At 35.0% G+C, this 22,094-nt stretch overlaps 1 protein-coding gene across 1 annotated transcript; it reads left to right on the top strand.

Moving 5' to 3' along the window:
- Positions 1-8,393: 8,393 nt before the first annotated feature.
- Positions 8,394-21,151, top strand: LOC111988141 (ADP-ribosylation factor GTPase-activating protein AGD3). Its single transcript, XM_065766847.1, has 18 exons — positions 8,394-9,075; positions 9,989-10,065; positions 10,342-10,442; positions 10,725-10,795; positions 11,203-11,265; positions 12,012-12,056; positions 12,538-12,603; positions 12,720-12,767; positions 12,895-12,990; positions 13,089-13,130; positions 13,549-13,764; positions 13,883-14,014; positions 14,105-14,329; positions 17,835-17,921; positions 18,008-18,537; positions 19,448-19,451; positions 19,817-20,307; positions 20,595-21,151. The coding sequence occupies exons 1-18, from the start codon at positions 9,031-9,033 to the stop codon at positions 20,707-20,709; spliced, it is 2,454 nt and encodes an 817-aa protein (XP_065622919.1). The 5' UTR covers positions 8,394-9,030; the 3' UTR covers positions 20,710-21,151.
- The last annotated feature ends 943 nt before the right edge of the window (positions 21,152-22,094 follow it).

The following is a 22,094-nucleotide window of genomic DNA, read 5'->3' as shown; positions in this document are numbered from 1 at the left end:
GTTGTAGTTTTGTACGTCTATGCTTTTGAGTCTACATCTTTAGGACTTAACCAAATAAAAGAGTCTTAATCTTTAGGGTCTTGGTTGTCAGTTTATGCGTCGCACGTGTTTTGGACTAGTGTTTGTGCTTGACATACATAAAATAAAAAATTCCAAATGATATGAGAATTCATTATCTCATACTAAAAAAGTAGCTGTTTTGCAACTCAATGTGTTTCCTGGACAGAAAGCTTGGTCGATCTCTTGCATTGCTGGGGTTAGAGAAGGATGTTTGATGCTAAAAGTTAATAATAATAAAGTGTGTGAATGTGCAATTCTTTCTTTATTAAATGAGGCTCTTGGCAAAGGGTATATGATTGAATCCAAAATGATTTGCAGTGCTGATAGTTCTTTGGACCACTAGGCTAATAAAAGCATCATAGTTTGAAACGTTTGCTTGTTTGTATTTTCAACTTTCATCAATGCACTATGCATCTTGCTCTCTGGAACCCTCTGGCTCTACAGTACCATAGATTCCCATCCCATGTATGATGTATCATTTCATGTTGTACGTTGTGGTTACCGCTTTTGAGTTTGGTGGAAACTACAAATTTTTATTTATTTATAAATATCTGAAATTATAAGCTGTATTTGTAATTTTATCATAAATCGAGTTGTATAAAAATCCAATCCAGTTTGATTAAACTCAATTTCATCAACAACCACATACCTGTGTTGTGCCTACTTTTTAGTACATTACTACGAAATGAAAAATTATCCCCAATTTTTTTACCCCTTTACCCCTTAAGTCAAGTAAAAATAGTGATCGTTCTAGCAACAAATTAGCTGAAACTATGCAAAAGATGCAAACTTACATAAATGAATCCCATTTTAAGGCCTGACTGGGACTTCATTTTTATTGTTGAAGATATTAGATATTTTCTTTGTAATTTTATAGTATTTTTTTTTTCTCCTTTTGCCCCGGGGCACTTAATTGCCTTGCGCATAATTTAGCTTATTGTGCTTCTTTTTGTATGTTTTAGGGATTCCAACTCGTCAGTTGTATCCTTCTCTGAGAGACTGAGCTTTTGTTGAAGCTGATGAGCCAGTTCCCCCAAATCCTCCATTTGCTGGTAGTCTTCGATAAAACTTACTATTACTTACCAAAAAAGAAAAAGGAAAAAAAAAAAGTTTAATGAGGAGGTCAATCATACATGCCTTTAGGGAGGCCATTAACGAGGCATGGTTACAAACAATTAGTAAGCAAATTTTCTTTTATTTTCTAAACCTCCCTTTTTGATGTACTTTTTTGAGTTTTGTCATTGAATTTAGACAAGACAAGCATGTATTGTAAGATAGCTTCTACTCATTTGTAATTGCTACTGAGTTCCAATGAAATCCCTTATTTACGAAGGATCCCACTTTAGAAGTAACGACACATTTCTTCCCAAAAGGTAAAGACTTCACGTAGGAATTTTGTTGAAAGAACACAGAAAAGAAAAGAAAATGCAATGCAAAACAGTCAAAAAGTAAACAACATAGGCCATAGTCGTCATCATAAAGTTCATTCCCTCGTTTCTTTCTTTTTCTACTTTTCATCAACTCCACAAAGCCCCCCCACCCTGTTCCTGATCATCTATACAAGTATATAACTCCATTCTTAAATCTTTCTTTTATCTTTTCCTCAAAAAAAAAAAATTTGCTATCGGTGTGAAAAGCACATATACGGCAGCTAATTTTGACTCTTTGCTTGCATTTATTTTAAAACACACGTTAAGGGAAGCTAATTTTATGAGCTCCATCTCCTTTATTCCTAATCTTCACTCTTTGATTAGAGATGGTCTTAGTTCCCGTAATTGTAGTTACTTGGGGGGGGGGGTGGGGGTGTGGGGGGGTGGTGGGGGTGGGTGTGAACAATGTCTCCCTTTATGCTTCGGAAATAAGTAGATACCCCCATTCCATTACTCTCTCATTTAAATCTAATTTAGTTGTAAAAAACCCAAAATACACTCAACTAAAAAAACATACCAAAATTACTCCAAATAATCTAAGTGAGTAATAGGACAAAGATATTTGCTCATTTCTGAAACATACTTGGGGGATATTGCTCAATTCCAAAGATTAATAGGAAATTGTGAACTAACCCAAACATAGATAAGAAAAATCCTTTTTTTTCCCTAGTTATTTTATCTATGTTTTCTTCTTTCTCGGTGATAGTTTTTATTCCATCTTCTTAAAAAATAAAATTTGTTAGGGGAAGGGCATTTGAACTTTGAATGTTGAAACATTGTTGAGCTATTAAAGTATTTGCACCAACTTGTGTAATTTTCTTTTGTCTATTTTAGCATAAATATCTATTTTTTCTATTTTACATACTTACTTTTTGTTGATGCCCATTTTTGCAAATCTGTACCCAAAGGCCCATGAGGGAGAAAGCCCAATGAGAAGCAAGGCCCAAAGACCCACCAAGAAGACCGAAGAGCAAAGAAAGAAGTGCAAGTGAAAGCCATTTGCTGCAAAACGCAAATCTGCAGCAAAATACAAATTTGCCGCAGAATACAGTTTTACCGCAGAATACAGTTCTCTAGCAGAATGGCTTCAGCAGATGAAGACACACGTCCCTATTCTTTGGCAGAAGGCTTTACTGCCGCAGAATGCAAATCTACTGCAGAATACGATTCTTCAGCAGAATACAGATCTGCCGCAGAATATAGTTCTCTGGTAGGATGGCTTCGGCAGATGAAGATAAATTGGGCCTAAGACCCTTTTGATCCAGTCAACATTATTTGGCCCATAAAGGCCCAAATCCTTTTGTAGGCGTGAAAACTGATATGAAGAAACACGGTGAAAAGAAACAAGGAACGGCAAGAAGTGTCAGCAATAGGAACAACAATATGGTATGGCAGGAAATGCCAAGCCATGAAGCAAACACCTAAACTAGAGGGAGGTCCAATGATCCAACAAGGCACAACCCCTCAAGAAAGGGACAAGTCATAAATGTTGGAGATGCAACCCACACCAAAAAAAGCCAAAAAGCGCACAGCAGGATATGCACACCCATTCTCAGATCTCGGCAAACGTATGAAACATCAAAAAGGTAAAGCATGTGAACGACCCAAGCATCACCAGCCTATACCCAGCCATTATAGGAAAGGGTGAGGTCATGGGAGAGGGCATGGTCTAGTGGTGGGGAGAGGAGGGGAAACCCATTCTTGTGTTTCTTGCTCAGGCTCTTTCGGTGGGCACAGTCCTGCTGGGATGACATGCCACTCAAAAGAGGTAAGGCCAGGTAAGAACCACTGGGTGCATGCCATGAGAGATTGAGAGGGAGAGGGTACACACTGGACGAGTAGAAAAGGAATCTTTGTTGTCTGAAAGCCACAAGTCAATGGTGGTAGTCAGAACCATTGACTCAGTAAGTGGTTAGCAAAAGGCTCCTATATTAGACAAGGGCCATTAAGGGGCTAGAACAGTAAAATCGGTCACGGCAGGCTCTATATAAGGGACCCGTGGCTGTGTGCAGAAAGGGGGGAGAAAAAAGAGGAGGAGGAGGAGGATTAAGAAAAGAAAGGAAAGAAAAAAAAGAAAGAAAACAGAGAGAAAAGATAAAACAAAAGAACAGAGAAGGAAAAAGAAAGAAAAACAGAGTGTTTTATGATAGGCATGCACCCAAATAGGTTAACCCCCTCTCTCCCTCAATAGCCTTGCCCTCTATTAGAGGCAAACGGTTTATACTAGGGCACACACCATTTAGGGCTGGCCTTTCAAAGCAACTAATTTCTCCTCTGAAGTTACTTGCGTTGAGGGAGCAGTTTTCCTTTCCCTAGTTAGAACCCCGTGGTAATACTTGGTGTGGCAGACCCATTCTTTTAACTTTACTAACCTCGTTCTACCTCTTGTTTAAGTTTTATTCTTTGAACGTGAGGCCTTTTAAGTCATTTACTTTACTTATTGTGGTAGGAATAGTGACTGTACTTTCTTTACATTATCTATATTATATCCGCCTGCCATAACTTCTTAACAATGACTCTGCCTGCTATGAGCTTATAAACAGACTTTAGCAGACGTGGTGTGGTTTGCGCACAAGCCGGGCCAAGGAAGTGGAAAAATATTTTTGCAGTAAAAATGAAGAGTAGTCATTCACACAGCAGAAGGCTTTAAAGCACAACAGATAGCTTTAATGCACTGCAGATAGCTTTATTACACAGCAGAAGGCTTTACGGTAGGAAGCTTTATCGCACAGCAGAAAGCCATATTGCACAGCAGACAGTTTCATTGCATAGCAGAAAGTTCCTTCTGTGGCAGAAACGTCAATCCTGTAGCAGAAACTGGAGAAAAGTCTTCTGTGGCAGAAATAGAGGATAAGTCCACTTTGTTGCGTCTTCCCTCAGACTTGGACTCAACATTTGCGCACAAGTCGGACCAAATTGAGTTGCAGTTGAACTGGTCTCAACTCCCTTATTCAGAATACTTGGGCCTGCTACCACGGGAGGCAGCCTAGCCCAACGCACAACTAAAAGGCCCCCTACACTTTTCAAAACACAATATATTAAATTATCTATTTTACACTACATTCATTAAAATATAAAATTTTCTTCATTTTCTAAATTGTTTTTCTTTCTTCACACATAATAACTACTATTTACTCTCTTCCTTCATTATTGAGATATGTAAAGAAAAAAGAAAATACAAAATACAAAATAAATAGTGCCTATTTAGACTCACATTGTTATTGTTACTATGTATTCTTATACAACTTTGCATGAATTGATGTGAGTGAATTTTAGATTTGGTTAGCTAAAATGTGGTAATTTTTCTATTATTCAAGTACTAACTACTGATGTAAGAGCCTACTTTTTTTTATTTTACATAACTACCTTTAAAAAACACTTATATCGGATTATCTATTTTATACTATATTTCATTAAAATATTATTTATTTATCTATTTTTATTACTCTCTCAAATCATTTATCTCTCTCTCTTGTGTATATGAATAAATAAATATTAAAAAATGGAATTACATGTGAATAGTAATGATGTATATTTACATAATTATTATGACAACAATGTAAATTTACACACTTTTAAATTAATTAATGTGAGTAATTTTTAGAGTTAAATGTGCAAAATTAAGACCTTACGCAATTTTACACAAGAGTGCTCTTTTTTTTTTTTTTTAGGAACAACACAAGAGTGCTCTTAGTAATGTAAAACAGGCACCAGATCAGTATGGCCCCTTCACTTTTGCGGTGGCTCAATGATCAGGGTTGGATCCCAGTAACTTCATCAAATAAAAGAAATAGTGATAAAAAGAAATTAATATAAAATAATTGGAGCATTCATATGATATGGAACTAAAATATATGCGCATCTTAATCTTATGCTTTGGACGGTAAAAGTGATGTGGGGTATGTGACTGAAGTTAGACTTTTGTAATTTTATGTTTTCTCCATGGTACTATATGGAATCATAGAGATGCTATCTAAATCTAACTCCCTTCCCGAGTCACACAATATTTCTTTTAACTTTACATTAACAGTCTTATCCTGCCTTTTCAAACCCTAATTGGTGCTCCTTTAACAATTTTCAGCTGCGAAACTTAATTTGTACGAAAAGTCAGAAGTTTCACTGATTTTTTCTTTTTTAGATTTCTCTAGTAATTCGAAAAATCAAAGAATGGGTGCATATCATTCTGTTGCCTCAAATTAGTGATTGCTGATTACTTTTCCATTCAAATTTAACATGATTGTATGTACGAGGCAATTGATTTCGTCTCATACACAATTATCATTTGTTTGAATAACCTTATATAAATAATAGTAGTTTTTTAAAGGGTTTGACGAGGTAATATGTTATTATTAATTTTCACATTAATCCACTACTAGCATTTAGGATTAAAAATTTATCTTTCATTGAAAGTATTGAATTTCTCCAAAAAAAAAAAAAATTAACTAACATCAATTTTTAATGTTAGTTTTTTTTTTTTTTTGGTTTCCCACGGAGTGTCCGAGTCAGCTTACGTGCACTTCGACTAATCCTGCTTACAGTGGGAGTTTGTCGCTGGTCACAAAGTGTTGTAGCTGCAGGGACTCAAACTGAGGAGCAAACTTAGTCGAACCCTAGAGCCTTACCCAGTGATGGACAAGCCATTGGGCCACACTTGGTGTTTTTTTTTTTTAAATACTAAATATTTTTAACACACATATGGGGAGATGGGAGAAAGTTTTTAAAAATGGTGGTTTTTAATAATGTTAGGTTATTACTTTAAGAGATTGGATTTAATCAATTATTTTTTGACTATTTATATGTTAAAAAAACTCATTTTTTTTAGATAGTTACGATATGCTACTAAGCTTAAACCTTTTTACTCTTAGATTTCCAAACACTTTATACATAAAAATATGCCAATTGAGTTACAAAACTCTTGACATTTGTTAAAAAACACATAAAAGTGATAAATAATACCTTTCATTTCTATAATCTATAATTTATAATCTATATAAAAACAAAAGTCGTTTAACTTTTGGTTGATTTCATAATAAAAGAAAAAAAATCATATTTTATTATATTAAAGTTTCCCATGCGTTACAAATATTGCTAATAAACCCCAATTCCTATAAAAAAAAAAACCCAATTAATTGTATATATAAACCTAGACATACTTTGAGAAGAATTAATAGTTCATTTAAAATAAACCAAATGCAAGTATTTCACATCTTCAGAAATCTGCACAGACTTTACAATCACAAATAATTTTCAAACATGACCATTTTAATTTTATAAATACAATAAAATTTTAGTTTTTGACATCTATTTTATTATAATAACATATATTTAGACATTGCCATTAACCAAAAAAAAAAAATTGTAAATTTCATACGTGAAATTTTAAAATGATTCAAAGGTTAAAAAGTAAAAAAGAAATAAATTGTAATAAAAGAAATAAATTTTTGATATATGTGTTTGGGTGAAAAAGTAAAATCTGTGTTTGGCAGAGAAATTTAAGTAATAACTTTTGAGTATTTTTGATATATGTGTAGATTAAAAATGGTGTGAAAATGTATATTGATATGTTTAAAATGCTCAAAAAATTGCTTGAAATAACCTAACAGCTCTTAATCTCGAATGAATCGTGAAGGTGTGGTCTATCAGTCTATGGGCCACCTGAACTCCTGAAGAAGTACGTGGGACAAGCATCTAGCAGAACTCAGTTTTGCAGGTCCATTATGGAAGTTTCTTTATATTTTAATTAATTTTTATTTATGGGTTTTATATTTATTAATTTTCATTTTAGATAAGATTCGTTGGCATTCTTTTTTTCTTTCTAAAAATTAATTATAAACTTTTATTTTATTTTTTTAGTTTTTAATGCGACTGAGCGAGTGTCCTCCTCGGGGAAAAAAAAAAAATTGGAGGGAAATTTCAGAATGGGTCCCACTCCAGAGATACATAAGCATCTCTCACATTAATTCACCTCGTACACGCGCTTTCATATGCGCGTGACACAAAAACCCGCTCTCTCAAGTCTCAGCTAAGCTTCTTACTATTTCAGTTCACGCGCCAGAAGGTGCGGTGGTGAAGATTGGTCTTCCCTTGTTTCTCATCGTCCTCCAAAAGGTAACCACTGCCAGAGAGACTCGATGAGCCTGTCTCTTTGATACCCGTTTCAAGCAACCTGAACGACACCGTTCCAGTGGATTTCTTTTTACTAAGTAGTCAAGTTTTTATTTATTTATTCTATCTTTCCTCTCAAAAAAATGTTTTTATTTATTTATGAGAAAAGTTAATGGATGTTAACATGAACTTAAGAGATATTTTTGAAAATTTTTTTTAATAGGAAAAGAAAAAATAATTGATTTTATTTTATAATTTTATAATTTTTTTATGAAAATGATATTAAAATAGTTATAAAATGACTCGTTACAAATGTCGACACCCATTAACAGGACTCTTTCTTTATTTATGCCAGAAAGTATTGTGGGGTATAATAGTCCATTCTTTATGCATGAGACATCAAGAAAATTCGATAGATTATGATAGACTTAACTTGAGAGTTGAGATTTCAAGTAAATTTATAGCAATTGCTCCAAGTCTATTGAGCTCATCATCTTCTAAAAAAGACTATTTTTAAGTAATATTGATCGATCTGTCTACCTACACGCCTATAATTTCACAATTTACTAACTTAAGCAATTGTGAGTAATCATGAAAAATGGTGATCCATATAATCAGTAATGGATACACGGATGTAGATAGATAGTGTTTATCACTTACTCTTCGCACCGGTCAACAAATTGTGAAATTAGATTTGAGCTTAGAGTTTATACGTGTCTCTATAATTATTCTTACTCATAATAATTAGAAAAAGAAGGTTAAAAAAGTTTTTTAAAAAAACAAAAAAAAAATTGAAAATAGAAAAGAAAGTGGGGGTGAAGAAGATACAGAAAAAGGCAGTCTGTGTTTTCACTTTTATCTATGTGCGTGCCTGTCTCTCTCTCTCTCTCTCACACACTCACACAAACACATGGTTTCGACATTTTCAGGTTTTAATGGAAATTTCCTAATCCATTCAATTCCCAAGACTTTTTTTTTTCACTCATAAACACTTCCTCTAATGTGTTATGTTCCGCTAATCCAAACAAACCTCATGTGTTTCTTGGCTTGCTCTTCCTAGGGTTTCCTATTTTGCTCATTCATTCCATTTTTGCCTACTCTTCTTCTAGGGTTTTGGAAACCTAAATATATTAAACTTTAAAAAGAAAAAAAAATAATTTTGGAGCTCCCAATACTGTTTTTTTTTTTTTCCTTACAGCAAGTGGTGTGGAATTCATGAAAATCGAGTTTACATAGATTTGGGAGCTGATTTTTTTTCCTTCTTTAATATTTGTTCCTTTGGGAGTGAAATGCGAGATCTCGTTCGGATTTCCCGGTTCGTGTTGATTGTTATGAGATTTGATTAAACTTCAGCTTTTGCGAAGATCGAGCTGCTTCGAGTATGTTTAATTAATAATTTCTGAAAATAAGAGCAAGAATCGCGGTCTCAGAAAAAATGCATTTCGCAAAGCTCGACGACTCTCCTATGTTTCGCAAGCAGGTAATCTCTATGCATGTTCAGCTTAATCGTCTTGAACTGTATGGTTGATAAAGAGAAAAATTTCAATGCTCTGTTTGGTTGCTGGGAAAATTTAGGGAAAGAAACTAAACTTTAGGAGATTTAACAAAAAAAAAAAAACTTAATTGACGGTTGGTTGAGCTGGCATCTTTTATTTTTCTCGGTGTTTTTTTAGTTAATTAGTTATTTATATTTTGTGTTAGCCTTAAAAGTTTAGATTTAAGGAAAGTTTATTTAGTGAGCGGATATGAGTGTATGAGAATTATTGTCACTGTCTATTATAGTTTCTAACTTGTTGGACAGTTTATGAAAAATTAGATTTTCACTTTTTCGGTTGTTTTTTTCATTTAATAAATACTTTAATGCTAACTTGTTTGTTTAGGATGACACTGGTACTTGTTTGAAGCTAAGAGTCTGTGTTTGAGTCATACAAATCGATTGGGATTTGGGACTGACTTATGTGTTAAGTGGGTCTAAGAAACCTCGGTGCCATCTTTAGGGTTTGTATTGTTGCACACTAGAAGTCTGCTCATGAGCATGAGCATAAACTACTTGGCCCGACAAGGGTGAATGCCCCTGAATTACCGGGAAATTGGTTCTGGCGGGTGGGGTCAATTGCTGTAGGTTTTACTTGCTAGAAGCGAGTCTAATGGGCTACTTTTATTTAAAAAAAAAAAGAAAAACAAAATTGTTGCACACTAGAAGTTCATTGCTAAGTTGCCAAATTGGTAATTAAATGTCCCTGTTGAAATGATATCTGCCTATGGATAACCTATGTATCTGCTGATTTGCTTTTTTCTGTGGTTGAAAGTTGGTGTGTTTCAATGCTATTGTACTCATGTTTGATAAGCTGCTTTGAATTATTGTGGCTTATTGATGAGTTCTTGGTAAACAGATACAAAGCTTGGAGGAAAGTGCTGAATCATTAAGGGAGAGAAGTCTGAGGTTTTACAAAGGATGTCGGAAATACACGTATGTCTATGCTTATGCGTTTCTAAGTTATTCCTTGAGTATTAAATTCAAGATCTAATTCCACTCTGTGGAGAGTTCTGAGTATATAATTTCTAGCTATTACTGGTGTTTTTAATTACATTGTTGACAATGTAAATTAGAATTAAAACATTGATTTCATTTGGCACCACGAAAAAGAAGTAAAGCCATTTTTCCAATGACCACTCCTGGTGTTTATTGCTGCACCAAGTTAGTCTTTGTGGGGGATTCTAATTGCATGCGTTTTTCCTCTCACAGGGAAGGACTTGGCGAGGGGTATGATGGAGACATAGCATTTGCAAGTGCACTAGAAACTTTTGGCGGAGGACATAATGATCCCATTAGTGTGGCTTTTGGAGGTATGTCAATTGTTATGCTGGAAGTTATTTTATCTATGCTTCTTTGTGTCATTGGAGATTTTTAAGCATCTATTATCTCCTTTTTATTGTTCTACTGTTAATTACCTAGTATTATGTTTGTCAAACTTAACTTTCTGGGATGTACTAATTACTTATTTATTCCCATTTACAATGTTTGGATTTTAAACTTTATGACTGGGATATTCCTGGTATTAATGGCTTTCAAAATGCAGATAGTTTTCGCTGAAATTTTTTTTATCGAGTTTCTACATACTTCTACAGGCCCTGTTATGACCAAATTTACTATTGCCCTGAGAGAAATTGGAACATACAAGGAAGTTCTTCGGTCCCAGGTGAAAAATTTTGATTTATTATTTTCAGAACTTGTCATTCTTTTTTTTTCTTTTATTTTTGGTTGCTTTATACTAATGGTTTCCTCTTAAATCAAGCTAGTCTTGCTATGACTGCCATTGTGAGATTATGAATTGAATACTTTTTCTTTAAGAAGCTTTAATACTAGCCCCTGTACATGCTTCTTGATTATATTTCCAACTGGTCTGGCTCGCAGTGAACTAAATTTTAATCCTATCTCCTTAAATAAATTTGAGCAATCTGGGAGAACTGTTCCCCCCCCCCAACACACACAAAAATTTCATCTTATTTTTTGTTTCTCCTTCAATAGATTATTTGTTGCATATTCTTTAGGTTAGTGACAGGCTGTAATCTTGTTCACTTATTTTGTTTATTTTTCCCCCCTCAGGTTGAGCATATGCTAAATGACAGATTACTGCAGTTTGTCAATATTGATTTGCATGAGGTTAAGGTACTGTGAATTGCTTCATTTTTATTGCATATTATTAATAAGCCTTTATGAACTATCTATTGGATATGGTTTTAGGTACAACAACAGAAGCTTTGGTGTTTAAAACTTTTAAATGCAATCTTATTTTACTTATTAATTCTTATTGTAAGGGCCTTGATCTATCCATTGCCTCCATCACTTATGGCATGAGTATTAGTGTTGTCACATCTACATGATTGTTGGCCACTTGGATTGCATTTTTGTCTCCTTTCTAGGAGGTGGGGGGCATATTGTCTCCCTCTGGCGAGGATGAAGAGATTTTATCTTCCTTACATTTTTCTTCCATAAAATAGTGGACATCACTAAAGCTGACTTGAAAATCTAGAGTTAATTCTATTCATTTATGAATAATCTTGAATGCAAGGGAAGCTGTTTAGTTATGCTGCACACTTTATAGACACTTGTGCACATGTCCACACTTACTTGAAAATCTTTGGGTCTTACTTCACTTGGGAAGCCTGTGGTCCATGCTATATATATATATATTGGTGAAGGTTATCCTAGATGTTAAGGTTGTAACAGCTTTAAAGGATGCATTTTTGGTGTATATACGCACACACATATAGTATATGTGAATTCTGATTACATGTGCCTCTTATCATCTTGAGATGTCCTGAGTGTGACAGTTGTATCAAACAGAGATTCTTTGCACTGCTTTTGATATTTACTGTTACAAAACAATTTTAAGGGATCTTCTCTTAGTGCAGGAAGCACGGAAGCGTTTTGACAAGGCTAGTATTACTTATGACCAGGTGCGTCCCTTGTTTGAAATTCTTAGTAATTTTGTTGCTTCTACCTGATCCCATTTGCATACATCTCAGGAAAAGCTTGTCATGTTATCCATTAATTTAATAAAATTATATATTTTCATGTAGCATAAGGTTGGCTAAAAGTGATTCCTAATTATTATCTGCCACAACCCTTGCAGCATTGCTCTTTTATTATCTATTTGTCTTCTAAAAAATGAAACTTATAAGTTGTGGTTTGTAATTATCTTTTTTCTATTTCATTCTTGTATCTCGGATTTGCAGCAGCTTGCCTAAAGTTCTTATATACTGATGAATGAATCTGAATTGTGTGTATTGATTCAGCAACAAAAGCCTAAAACAGCCGCCTTCTTTCAATTATCTGACCATGGTTTTGGATATTTTATGGCCGTTTTGAGATGAATAACCTATGTAGAACTGATATGGAAGTAATGTTTACTATGTTTTAATGCTTGTAATGCGACAGGCTCGTGAAAAGTTTCTGTCATTGAGAAAAGGCACAAAGAGTGATGTCGCAATTCTTTTGGAGGAGGTATCATGCAGTATTAATTCTTAGTTTTCTAATCTGCATATTTGTATCTGTAGAATTGTCATAGTACTGGAAAGCTTCTATTCTTTAAATTCTAATATAGTTTGGAGGAATTCCAGGAGCTTCATAATGCAAGGTCTACATTTGAGCAAGCTCGCTTCAATTTGGTAAGTAAATTTGATGGTCATCTTGTTCTACCAAAAAATGAATCTTTCCATGACCTTTAAAATTCAACTACTTGCTGATGTGATTGTGACACCTAGTTTTTTTTTTAATTTTGGTTTCTGTATCCAGGTAACTGCTCTTTCTACTGTTGAAGCGAAAAAGAGGTTTGAATTTTTGGAAGCAGTCAGTGGGACCATGGATGCACATCTTCGTTACTTCAAACAGGTAGATAATGGATCACATAGCAGGGCATTTCTGCCCTTTTCATATGTGATGACAGATCTATGCTTATCTTTAATTTTTTCTTTCGTGGCTACATGTAGGGGTATGAGTTGTTGCACCAAATGGAGCCATACATTAATCAGGTTTGTTATTTACTTTTGGAAGCAAATGTGTTAATATCAGTCTTGTTGTCTATTACAATATTCTGATTTGGTTATTTTTTCTAAGTTCTGCTTTAATAATTTATTTTTCTTGGATTTAAAAGTACATCTTTAATATATAGCTACTGCTGTATTGGCAAAATGGAATAAGCATTTTTAGGAATCGCCTGTCAAAAATAAAAAGAAAACTTATGTGTTGAAGTGGAGATTGTTGACTTACCAGGCCTGTGTGAATGTGGCTCTAGGAGGTGCAGAATGGGTAGGAAAATTTTATGTGGCCAAACCAAAATAGTTGGGAATGGACTGGGGTTGAATTTGAGAGAATTCTTACATTTCTCATCTTAAATATTGTCTAGTTGTAGTTTATTATTGAAATTCCTGATTAAATGTCGTTTTGCAGGTCTTGACTTATGCACAACAGTCAAGAGAAAGGTCTAACTATGAGCAGGCAGCTCTTAGTGAAAAGATGCAAGAGTACAAGAGACAGGTGGATCGCGAGAGTAAGTGGTCTTCCAATGGTACAAATGGATCTCCTAATGGAGATGGTATACAAGCCATTGGTAGAAGTTCACACAAGATGATAGAGGCAGTTATGCAGTCTGCTGCAAAGGGAAAGGTTTATATTTATTCATATATCAAGAAACTCTTATCTATTAGACTTTTTTTTTTTTCAAATTCATTTTTGCATCTTTGTAGTTCTCTTTTTACATGTAATCCTATAAGAAATATCTCAGGTTCAAACCATTCGACAAGGTTATCTCTCAAAGCGGTCCTCAAACTTAAGGGGTGACTGGAAAAGAAGATTTTTTGTTCTTGATAGCCGGGGAATGCTGTATTACTATCGCAAGCAGTGCAGCAAATCATCCGTAAGTATTTTGTTTATAATATAATTTGGGCTGCGTAGGGATTGAAGTCAGTGCTTGACACCAACTTTTACGTTCCATGCTATCTTCAAGGGCTCTGGCAGTCAACTTTCTGGTCAGAGGAATAGTTCTGAGCTGGGTTCTGGACTGCTGAGTCGGTGGCTTTCTAATCATTATCATGGTGGAGTACACGATGAGAAATCTGTTGCTCATCACACAGTGAACCTGCTTACATCGACAATCAAAGTTGATGCTGACCAGTCAGATCTGAGGTTTTGCTTCAGGATTATTTCACCAACAAAGAACTACACTTTGCAGGTTTGAGTTGAGGGGTAGCATGTCCTTGTGGCTTTTTTAGGTTTTCTTTTATAGACTTTATGATCTCAGAAGGGCTAAAACAGGGGGGGGGGAAAGAGAGGNCTTATTTTTTGTTTCTCCTTCAATAGATTATTTGTTGCATATTCTTTAGGTTAGTGACAGGCTGTAATCTTGTTCACTTATTTTGTTTATTTTTCCCCCCTCAGGTTGAGCATATGCTAAATGACAGATTACTGCAGTTTGTCAATATTGATTTGCATGAGGTTAAGGTACTGTGAATTGCTTCATTTTTATTGCATATTATTAATAAGCCTTTATGAACTATCTATTGGATATGGTTTTAGGTACAACAACAGAAGCTTTGGTGTTTAAAACTTTTAAATGCAATCTTATTTTACTTATTAATTCTTATTGTAAGGGCCTTGATCTATCCATTGCCTCCATCACTTATGGCATGAGTATTAGTGTTGTCACATCTACATGATTGTTGGCCACTTGGATTGCATTTTTGTCTCCTTTCTAGGAGGTGGGGGGCATATTGTCTCCCTCTGGCGAGGATGAAGAGATTTTATCTTCCTTACATTTTTCTTCCATAAAATAGTGGACATCACTAAAGCTGACTTGAAAATCTAGAGTTAATTCTATTCATTTATGAATAATCTTGAATGCAAGGGAAGCTGTTTAGTTATGCTGCACACTTTATAGACACTTGTGCACATGTCCACACTTACTTGAAAATCTTTGGGTCTTACTTCACTTGGGAAGCCTGTGGTCCATGCTATATATATATATATTGGTGAAGGTTATCCTAGATGTTAAGGTTGTAACAGCTTTAAAGGATGCATTTTTGGTGTATATACGCACACACATATAGTATATGTGAATTCTGATTACATGTGCCTCTTATCATCTTGAGATGTCCTGAGTGTGACAGTTGTATCAAACAGAGATTCTTTGCACTGCTTTTGATATTTACTGTTACAAAACAATTTTAAGGGATCTTCTCTTAGTGCAGGAAGCACGGAAGCGTTTTGACAAGGCTAGTATTACTTATGACCAGGTGCGTCCCTTGTTTGAAATTCTTAGTAATTTTGTTGCTTCTACCTGATCCCATTTGCATACATCTCAGGAAAAGCTTGTCATGTTATCCATTAATTTAATAAAATTATATATTTTCATGTAGCATAAGGTTGGCTAAAAGTGATTCCTAATTATTATCTGCCACAACCCTTGCAGCATTGCTCTTTTATTATCTATTTGTCTTCTAAAAAATGAAACTTATAAGTTGTGGTTTGTAATTATCTTTTTTCTATTTCATTCTTGTATCTCGGATTTGCAGCAGCTTGCCTAAAGTTCTTATATACTGATGAATGAATCTGAATTGTGTGTATTGATTCAGCAACAAAAGCCTAAAACAGCCGCCTTCTTTCAATTATCTGACCATGGTTTTGGATATTTTATGGCCGTTTTGAGATGAATAACCTATGTAGAACTGATATGGAAGTAATGTTTACTATGTTTTAATGCTTGTAATGCGACAGGCTCGTGAAAAGTTTCTGTCATTGAGAAAAGGCACAAAGAGTGATGTCGCAATTCTTTTGGAGGAGGTATCATGCAGTATTAATTCTTAGTTTTCTAATCTGCATATTTGTATCTGTAGAATTGTCATAGTACTGGAAAGCTTCTATTCTTTAAATTCTAATATAGTTTGGAGGAATTCCAGGAGCTTCATAATGCAAGGTCTACATTTGAGCAAGCTCGCTTCAATTTGGTAAGTAAATTTGATGGTCATCTTGTTCTACCAAAAAATGAATCTTTCCATGACCTTTAAAATTCAACTACTTGCTGATGTGATTGTGACACCTAGTTTTTTTTTTAATTTTGGTTTCTGTATCCAGGTAACTGCTCTTTCTACTGTTGAAGCGAAAAAGAGGTTTGAATTTTTGGAAGCAGTCAGTGGGACCATGGATGCACATCTTCGTTACTTCAAACAGGTAGATAATGGATCACATAGCAGGGCATTTCTGCCCTTTTCATATGTGATGACAGATCTATGCTTATCTTTAATTTTTTCTTTCGTGGCTACATGTAGGGGTATGAGTTGTTGCACCAAATGGAGCCATACATTAATCAGGTTTGTTATTTACTTTTGGAAGCAAATGTGTTAATATCAGTCTTGTTGTCTATTACAATATTCTGATTTGGTTATTTTTTCTAAGTTCTGCTTTAATAATTTATTTTTCTTGGATTTAAAAGTACATCTTTAATATATAGCTACTGCTGTATTGGCAAAATGGAATAAGCATTTTTAGGAATCGCCTGTCAAAAATAAAAAGAAAACTTATGTGTTGAAGTGGAGATTGTTGACTTACCAGGCCTGTGTGAATGTGGCTCTAGGAGGTGCAGAATGGGTAGGAAAATTTTATGTGGCCAAACCAAAATAGTTGGGAATGGACTGGGGTTGAATTTGAGAGAATTCTTACATTTCTCATCTTAAATATTGTCTAGTTGTAGTTTATTATTGAAATTCCTGATTAAATGTCGTTTTGCAGGTCTTGACTTATGCACAACAGTCAAGAGAAAGGTCTAACTATGAGCAGGCAGCTCTTAGTGAAAAGATGCAAGAGTACAAGAGACAGGTGGATCGCGAGAGTAAGTGGTCTTCCAATGGTACAAATGGATCTCCTAATGGAGATGGTATACAAGCCATTGGTAGAAGTTCACACAAGATGATAGAGGCAGTTATGCAGTCTGCTGCAAAGGGAAAGGTTTATATTTATTCATATATCAAGAAACTCTTATCTATTAGACTTTTTTTTTTTTCAAATTCATTTTTGCATCTTTGTAGTTCTCTTTTTACATGTAATCCTATAAGAAATATCTCAGGTTCAAACCATTCGACAAGGTTATCTCTCAAAGCGGTCCTCAAACTTAAGGGGTGACTGGAAAAGAAGATTTTTTGTTCTTGATAGCCGGGGAATGCTGTATTACTATCGCAAGCAGTGCAGCAAATCATCCGTAAGTATTTTGTTTATAATATAATTTGGGCTGCGTAGGGATTGAAGTCAGTGCTTGACACCAACTTTTACGTTCCATGCTATCTTCAAGGGCTCTGGCAGTCAACTTTCTGGTCAGAGGAATAGTTCTGAGCTGGGTTCTGGACTGCTGAGTCGGTGGCTTTCTAATCATTATCATGGTGGAGTACACGATGAGAAATCTGTTGCTCATCACACAGTGAACCTGCTTACATCGACAATCAAAGTTGATGCTGACCAGTCAGATCTGAGGTTTTGCTTCAGGATTATTTCACCAACAAAGAACTACACTTTGCAGGTTTGAGTTGAGGGGTAGCATGTCCTTGTGGCTTTTTTAGGTTTTCTTTTATAGACTTTATGATCTCAGAAACAAACTTTTTGCTGGATGATTCTGCCAAAAGGATGAACTGTTGACAGTTTATGTTTGGTAAAAGATCCTCAATAACAATTATTTGTGCTTGTCAGTGCAGGCAGAGAGTGCACTGGATCAAATGGATTGGATTGAAAAGATCACTGGGGTTATAGCATCATTACTTAGTTCTCAAGCTCCTGAGAGGGTAATTTTTGATAATTTTTTTTTTTAATGATTGAGGCTAATTATGTTTATCATTGTTTTGATGATGGAAGTCCCGCTACATTTCAGTGTCTGCCAGCTAGTCCCATGGGAAGCAGTCATCATCGGTCTGCTAGTGAGAGTAGTTCATTTGAAAGTTCTGATTTTGATCATGTTGCAGCTGAAGACTATACATCTGAGAGGAGCCTTTCTACCGCACATCTTGAACGCCAAATAAGACACATGCAACCACAACGTTCCTGTGTAAAAAGTGAGAAGCCAATTGAGGTATTGCGAAGAGTATGTGGAAATGATAAATGTGCTGATTGTGGTGCTCCTGAACCAGACTGGGCATCATTAAATCTTGGTGTTCTTGTTTGTATTGAATGTTCTGGTGTTCACAGAAATCTTGGGGTACACATATCAAAGGTAAATTGTATGAGCTTGACTACATGTCCTTTTTATGCATTCTCTCTATCGGCCATGTTTGTGTTCTTGGACAAGTATTGTTCTACTGGCCAAAATTGTTCTGTGTGTAAACTGTGTATAAGGGTGCTCAATGATAAACATACCTGTAAAGATATAAATGAATTAAAAGTTCTTTCAGATATCATTAAATTTTTATAGATAAATTTCTATGCAAGAGTTATAGTGAACAGAATTGGATGATCCTAAAAATAAATTTGTGGCATGCTGGTTCATCTATTTTTTTTATTTATGCCAACTAAAGTATGTTATAAGGAGCTTTGATAGAGTGGACAGCCTATTGCATGTGGAAATCCATGGACTTTACAGTATTGTTTGATTGCAGAAATTTCATGTAAGATTGGGGCTCACGCAGAATGCTAATGTGCTTGCCCAAAACTAATAGTTTGGCTTCTTTTGTCATATTATTCTCGAAGGTTATGGAGCATTATAAAATTTAGATACAGGGCCCATAGAATTACAGTTTCTGAACTTGGTTTATCATGCTTCCATGATATATATCAAGCCTTGATTGCAACTACTTGGGCCATAATTTATATTGCCTGTCACTAGAGAACAGGATTGCGCTATTCATTACCTCCCTATCATTTTTTCTCCTACCATCTCCTTCCCTCCTTCAGCCCCTTCAAACATTGTGTTAGTTTTCTTGGTTTTCTGTATTTCTTGTTTTTTTTTTTCTTACTTTGCATTGACGGGCTCAAGATTCCTAGGAGTTATATCTTAGGATTTTGTCTGGCTTCATGTTGTATTTTATTCTAATGATATTAGTAAGGATAATTAATATTATAAAATTAACTTTTGAATTGTTGTGGGAAGTATGAACTGTTCAATAGAAGAATAATTCTTCTTCCAACCGGAAAACTTTCTGGCCTGCAAATCTGCAATTGTAGAAATCTGTATTAATGCGATAACACAGCCATGCATTATCCCACATTTGGGTAAATGGAGCATTAAAGAGAAAATTGAGTATGTCATTTGGCAGGAATTCTAAAGTCTTATTTATTTATTTGAATGGTTTTCATGATTAACATCTTTTGTTTACAGTTGGGTAAGTTTTCATTTGGGTCATGAGGGGGGGGGGGGGGTTGGGACACTTAGCCTGAGAAGTGATAACCCAGACAAAAGAAATTCAAAATACATATTGCATGCTGTTCTTTTTTCTGAAAATCTCCCATCAATCTCCAAGATGCAATATGAAAATTCTCAAACGTATCCATTTGTTTGGATTACTAATCTCAGTTTCCATATGCTACTTGCTAAGTGTTTTTTTATTTTTTATTTTTATATATATATATATTTTTTAATTCTTATTGTTATTATTATTATTATTTTAATTTAAACAATGGCGCTACTTGCCAAGTTTTTCAGACTGCTGTGGAAATGTTGAAGTGACATTTTTTCTTCTGATCACAGTATGCAGAAAAGCTTTTTGTTCGGAGGCCAAAAGACAACCAATATCCTCATTTAGTGGCACAACAAATATGGGAGGGTGTGCGTGCTAATGACAAGAAAGCTGTATACCGTCACATTGTTAATTCTGAAGCAGATGTGAATGCTGTATATGAGCAAACATCTTGTGGCTCTTCCTTAACCCTTGCCAAAGTAATGCTATTGCATGAGCAGGCAGGCCTTGACCACAGCTCTAGCTGCTTGATGGGGGATTCATTGGAAAGGTCCTCTACTAGTTCTACAAACCTGGCTGGTACGTGTGAAGGCCATACCTTAGAGGATCTGGATGGGTGCACACTGCTTCACCTCGCTTGTGAAACTGCAGACATAGGCATGATAGAACTCCTCCTACAGTATGGTGCAAATATAAATGCAACTGATTCAAGAAGTCAAACGCCACTCCACCGCTGCATTCTCAGAGGCAGAAATGCATATGTGAAATTGCTTCTAACAAGGTAACTATATGATATTTGCTTTCAGGTTTTTTTTTTTTTGGTGTGGGGGTGGGGTGTGATGTTGGTGGCTTAATAATCCATGCTACATCTTGGTTATAGTTGCAGTTTACTTTTTACAGGTTTTTTTAGATTCCCAATCTTTCTAAATTTGGATTTATGAATGGAAGTTATTCATTTAGCTCATATGGATCTGATTCCATTTAGGGATTTTTCATTTCATTTTATTGTTTTAACTATTTTTCCACTATTAATAAAATGAAACTGAAGGGTTTCCAATGCATTTGTAGGGGAGCAGATCCACGAGCTGTAAATGTGGAAGGGAAAAACCCTTATGAGGTAGCATTAGAGTCAAACTTTGACGATAATGAAATCCTTACTTTATTAGCAGACTCAAATGGATAAAATTCTCAAACAAGAAATACTGAAGGCCAAAAATACATTGAAGCTGGGTAGTCTAAGAGAAATATATGGTGGTATTGCATTTTGTATAATAATATTTCATAAATTTGATAGCTGGTTTCTCCATTGAAGAAAATGTCACTTATGTTTTTTGAGGATTTAGTGTGGTAGGTTGGTGTGCCTGCCCCATGGGCATATCTGTAAAATCAGTCCCCGGGTTTGTAATTTAAGATGGCGCCTTTGGTCTGAGTCAAGTCAAGAGCACCAGTAGCTCTCAGCCAAGGGCTTTGTAATGTCATGTTTTTGTTTATTAAGTTTGTTTGCTTCCTTTTTGGTGAAGCTGTGTTGATTTGACTTAACAAAAAAGAAGCTATGATGATTTAGTTTAGTGCATTGTGTATTTGTACATTGGTATCGATTAGTGAAAGCTTTGTTATGGCTGTAACTCTTGGATCCAAATATTTTACTTTGTGCATAGGTCTTCGAAGTTGGTCAGCCTCTACACAAACGGTGTGTTGTATTAATGTGGACAAATAGCAAAGTTCATTTTTATTGTCATGTTATGAACGAACTAGGGGGATGTTTGGTTTGTTGTAACGTAATGAACATTACAACCAATTTTTTTTTTTGTTAAGTATAATGAACATTACAACCATATTACATTACATACTTCATTTCTTTTTTTTTTTCTTTTTCTTTTTTTTTTTGATAAATTACATACTTCATTTAGGAAATGTAAGATTACCAAAAAATTTACACTGCCATAAATTATGGTAATGTCATTACTTCATTAAATGGTGGTAATCTCATGTTACCTATTGATTGGAATGTAATAATTTATTCAATTGGAAAAATTGTCTATTCTAATCAATTTTAATTACAAAAATGTCCTATCTTGAAATTTCAAACCCTAAATGGCCCCTCTGTTCCTCTTCCCAAATTCAATCCCTTTCTCTCTAACCAAATTCAATCCTAGTTTGGTGCTCAACTATGACCCTGCCTTTAAAACATTGGCGTGATCTTTGTATGGCTTTGACAAATGCGACGCCTTTACTTGGCAGGTCAAGAGCGCATTGAATCCAGTAGGAGATCTTGCCCTTCATCAAGTTGGGGCTTCTGCTTGTGCTTCTTCTCTTTGCACTCATCGACATCGTTGTTTTCATCGTCATAAATCTAGTCAGAGTTGGGGTTCTAGCGAGTGGAGTGATTGCTAGGGTTAGAGCTTAAATTGAAAGAATTAGGGTTTCTTTGTTGTTGTTGTGGTGGTTTGAGAGATCACTTTTGGAGATCTAAGTGAGAAAGGTGTCCCTTTTTCTTCTTGTTGTTTTGTTGCTGCATCATCATTGTCGAAGACCAAAGTTCACTTAGGATATCTTGTAAGTTCACAG

This window comes from Quercus suber, unplaced genomic scaffold (genome assembly GCF_002906115.3).
Source record: "Quercus suber isolate HL8 unplaced genomic scaffold, Cork oak 2.0 scaffold_24, whole genome shotgun sequence".
Taxonomy (NCBI): Eukaryota; Viridiplantae; Streptophyta; class Magnoliopsida; order Fagales; family Fagaceae; genus Quercus; species Quercus suber.
This window is presented reverse-complemented; position numbering and strand designations above follow the sequence as displayed.

Excerpts from the sequence above, each read along its gene's own strand:
- LOC111988141 (XM_065766847.1), top strand. The coding sequence starts at position 9,031 with ATGCATTTCGCAAAGCTCGACGACTCTCCTATGTTTCGCAAGCAG. Across the intron at positions 10,066-10,341 it reads AAAGGATGTCGGAAATACAC|GGAAGGACTTGGCGAGGGGT; the intron begins GTATGTCTATGC and ends TTCCTCTCACAG. Across the intron at positions 12,604-12,719 it reads TCGCAATTCTTTTGGAGGAG|GAGCTTCATAATGCAAGGTC; the intron begins GTATCATGCAGT and ends GAGGAATTCCAG.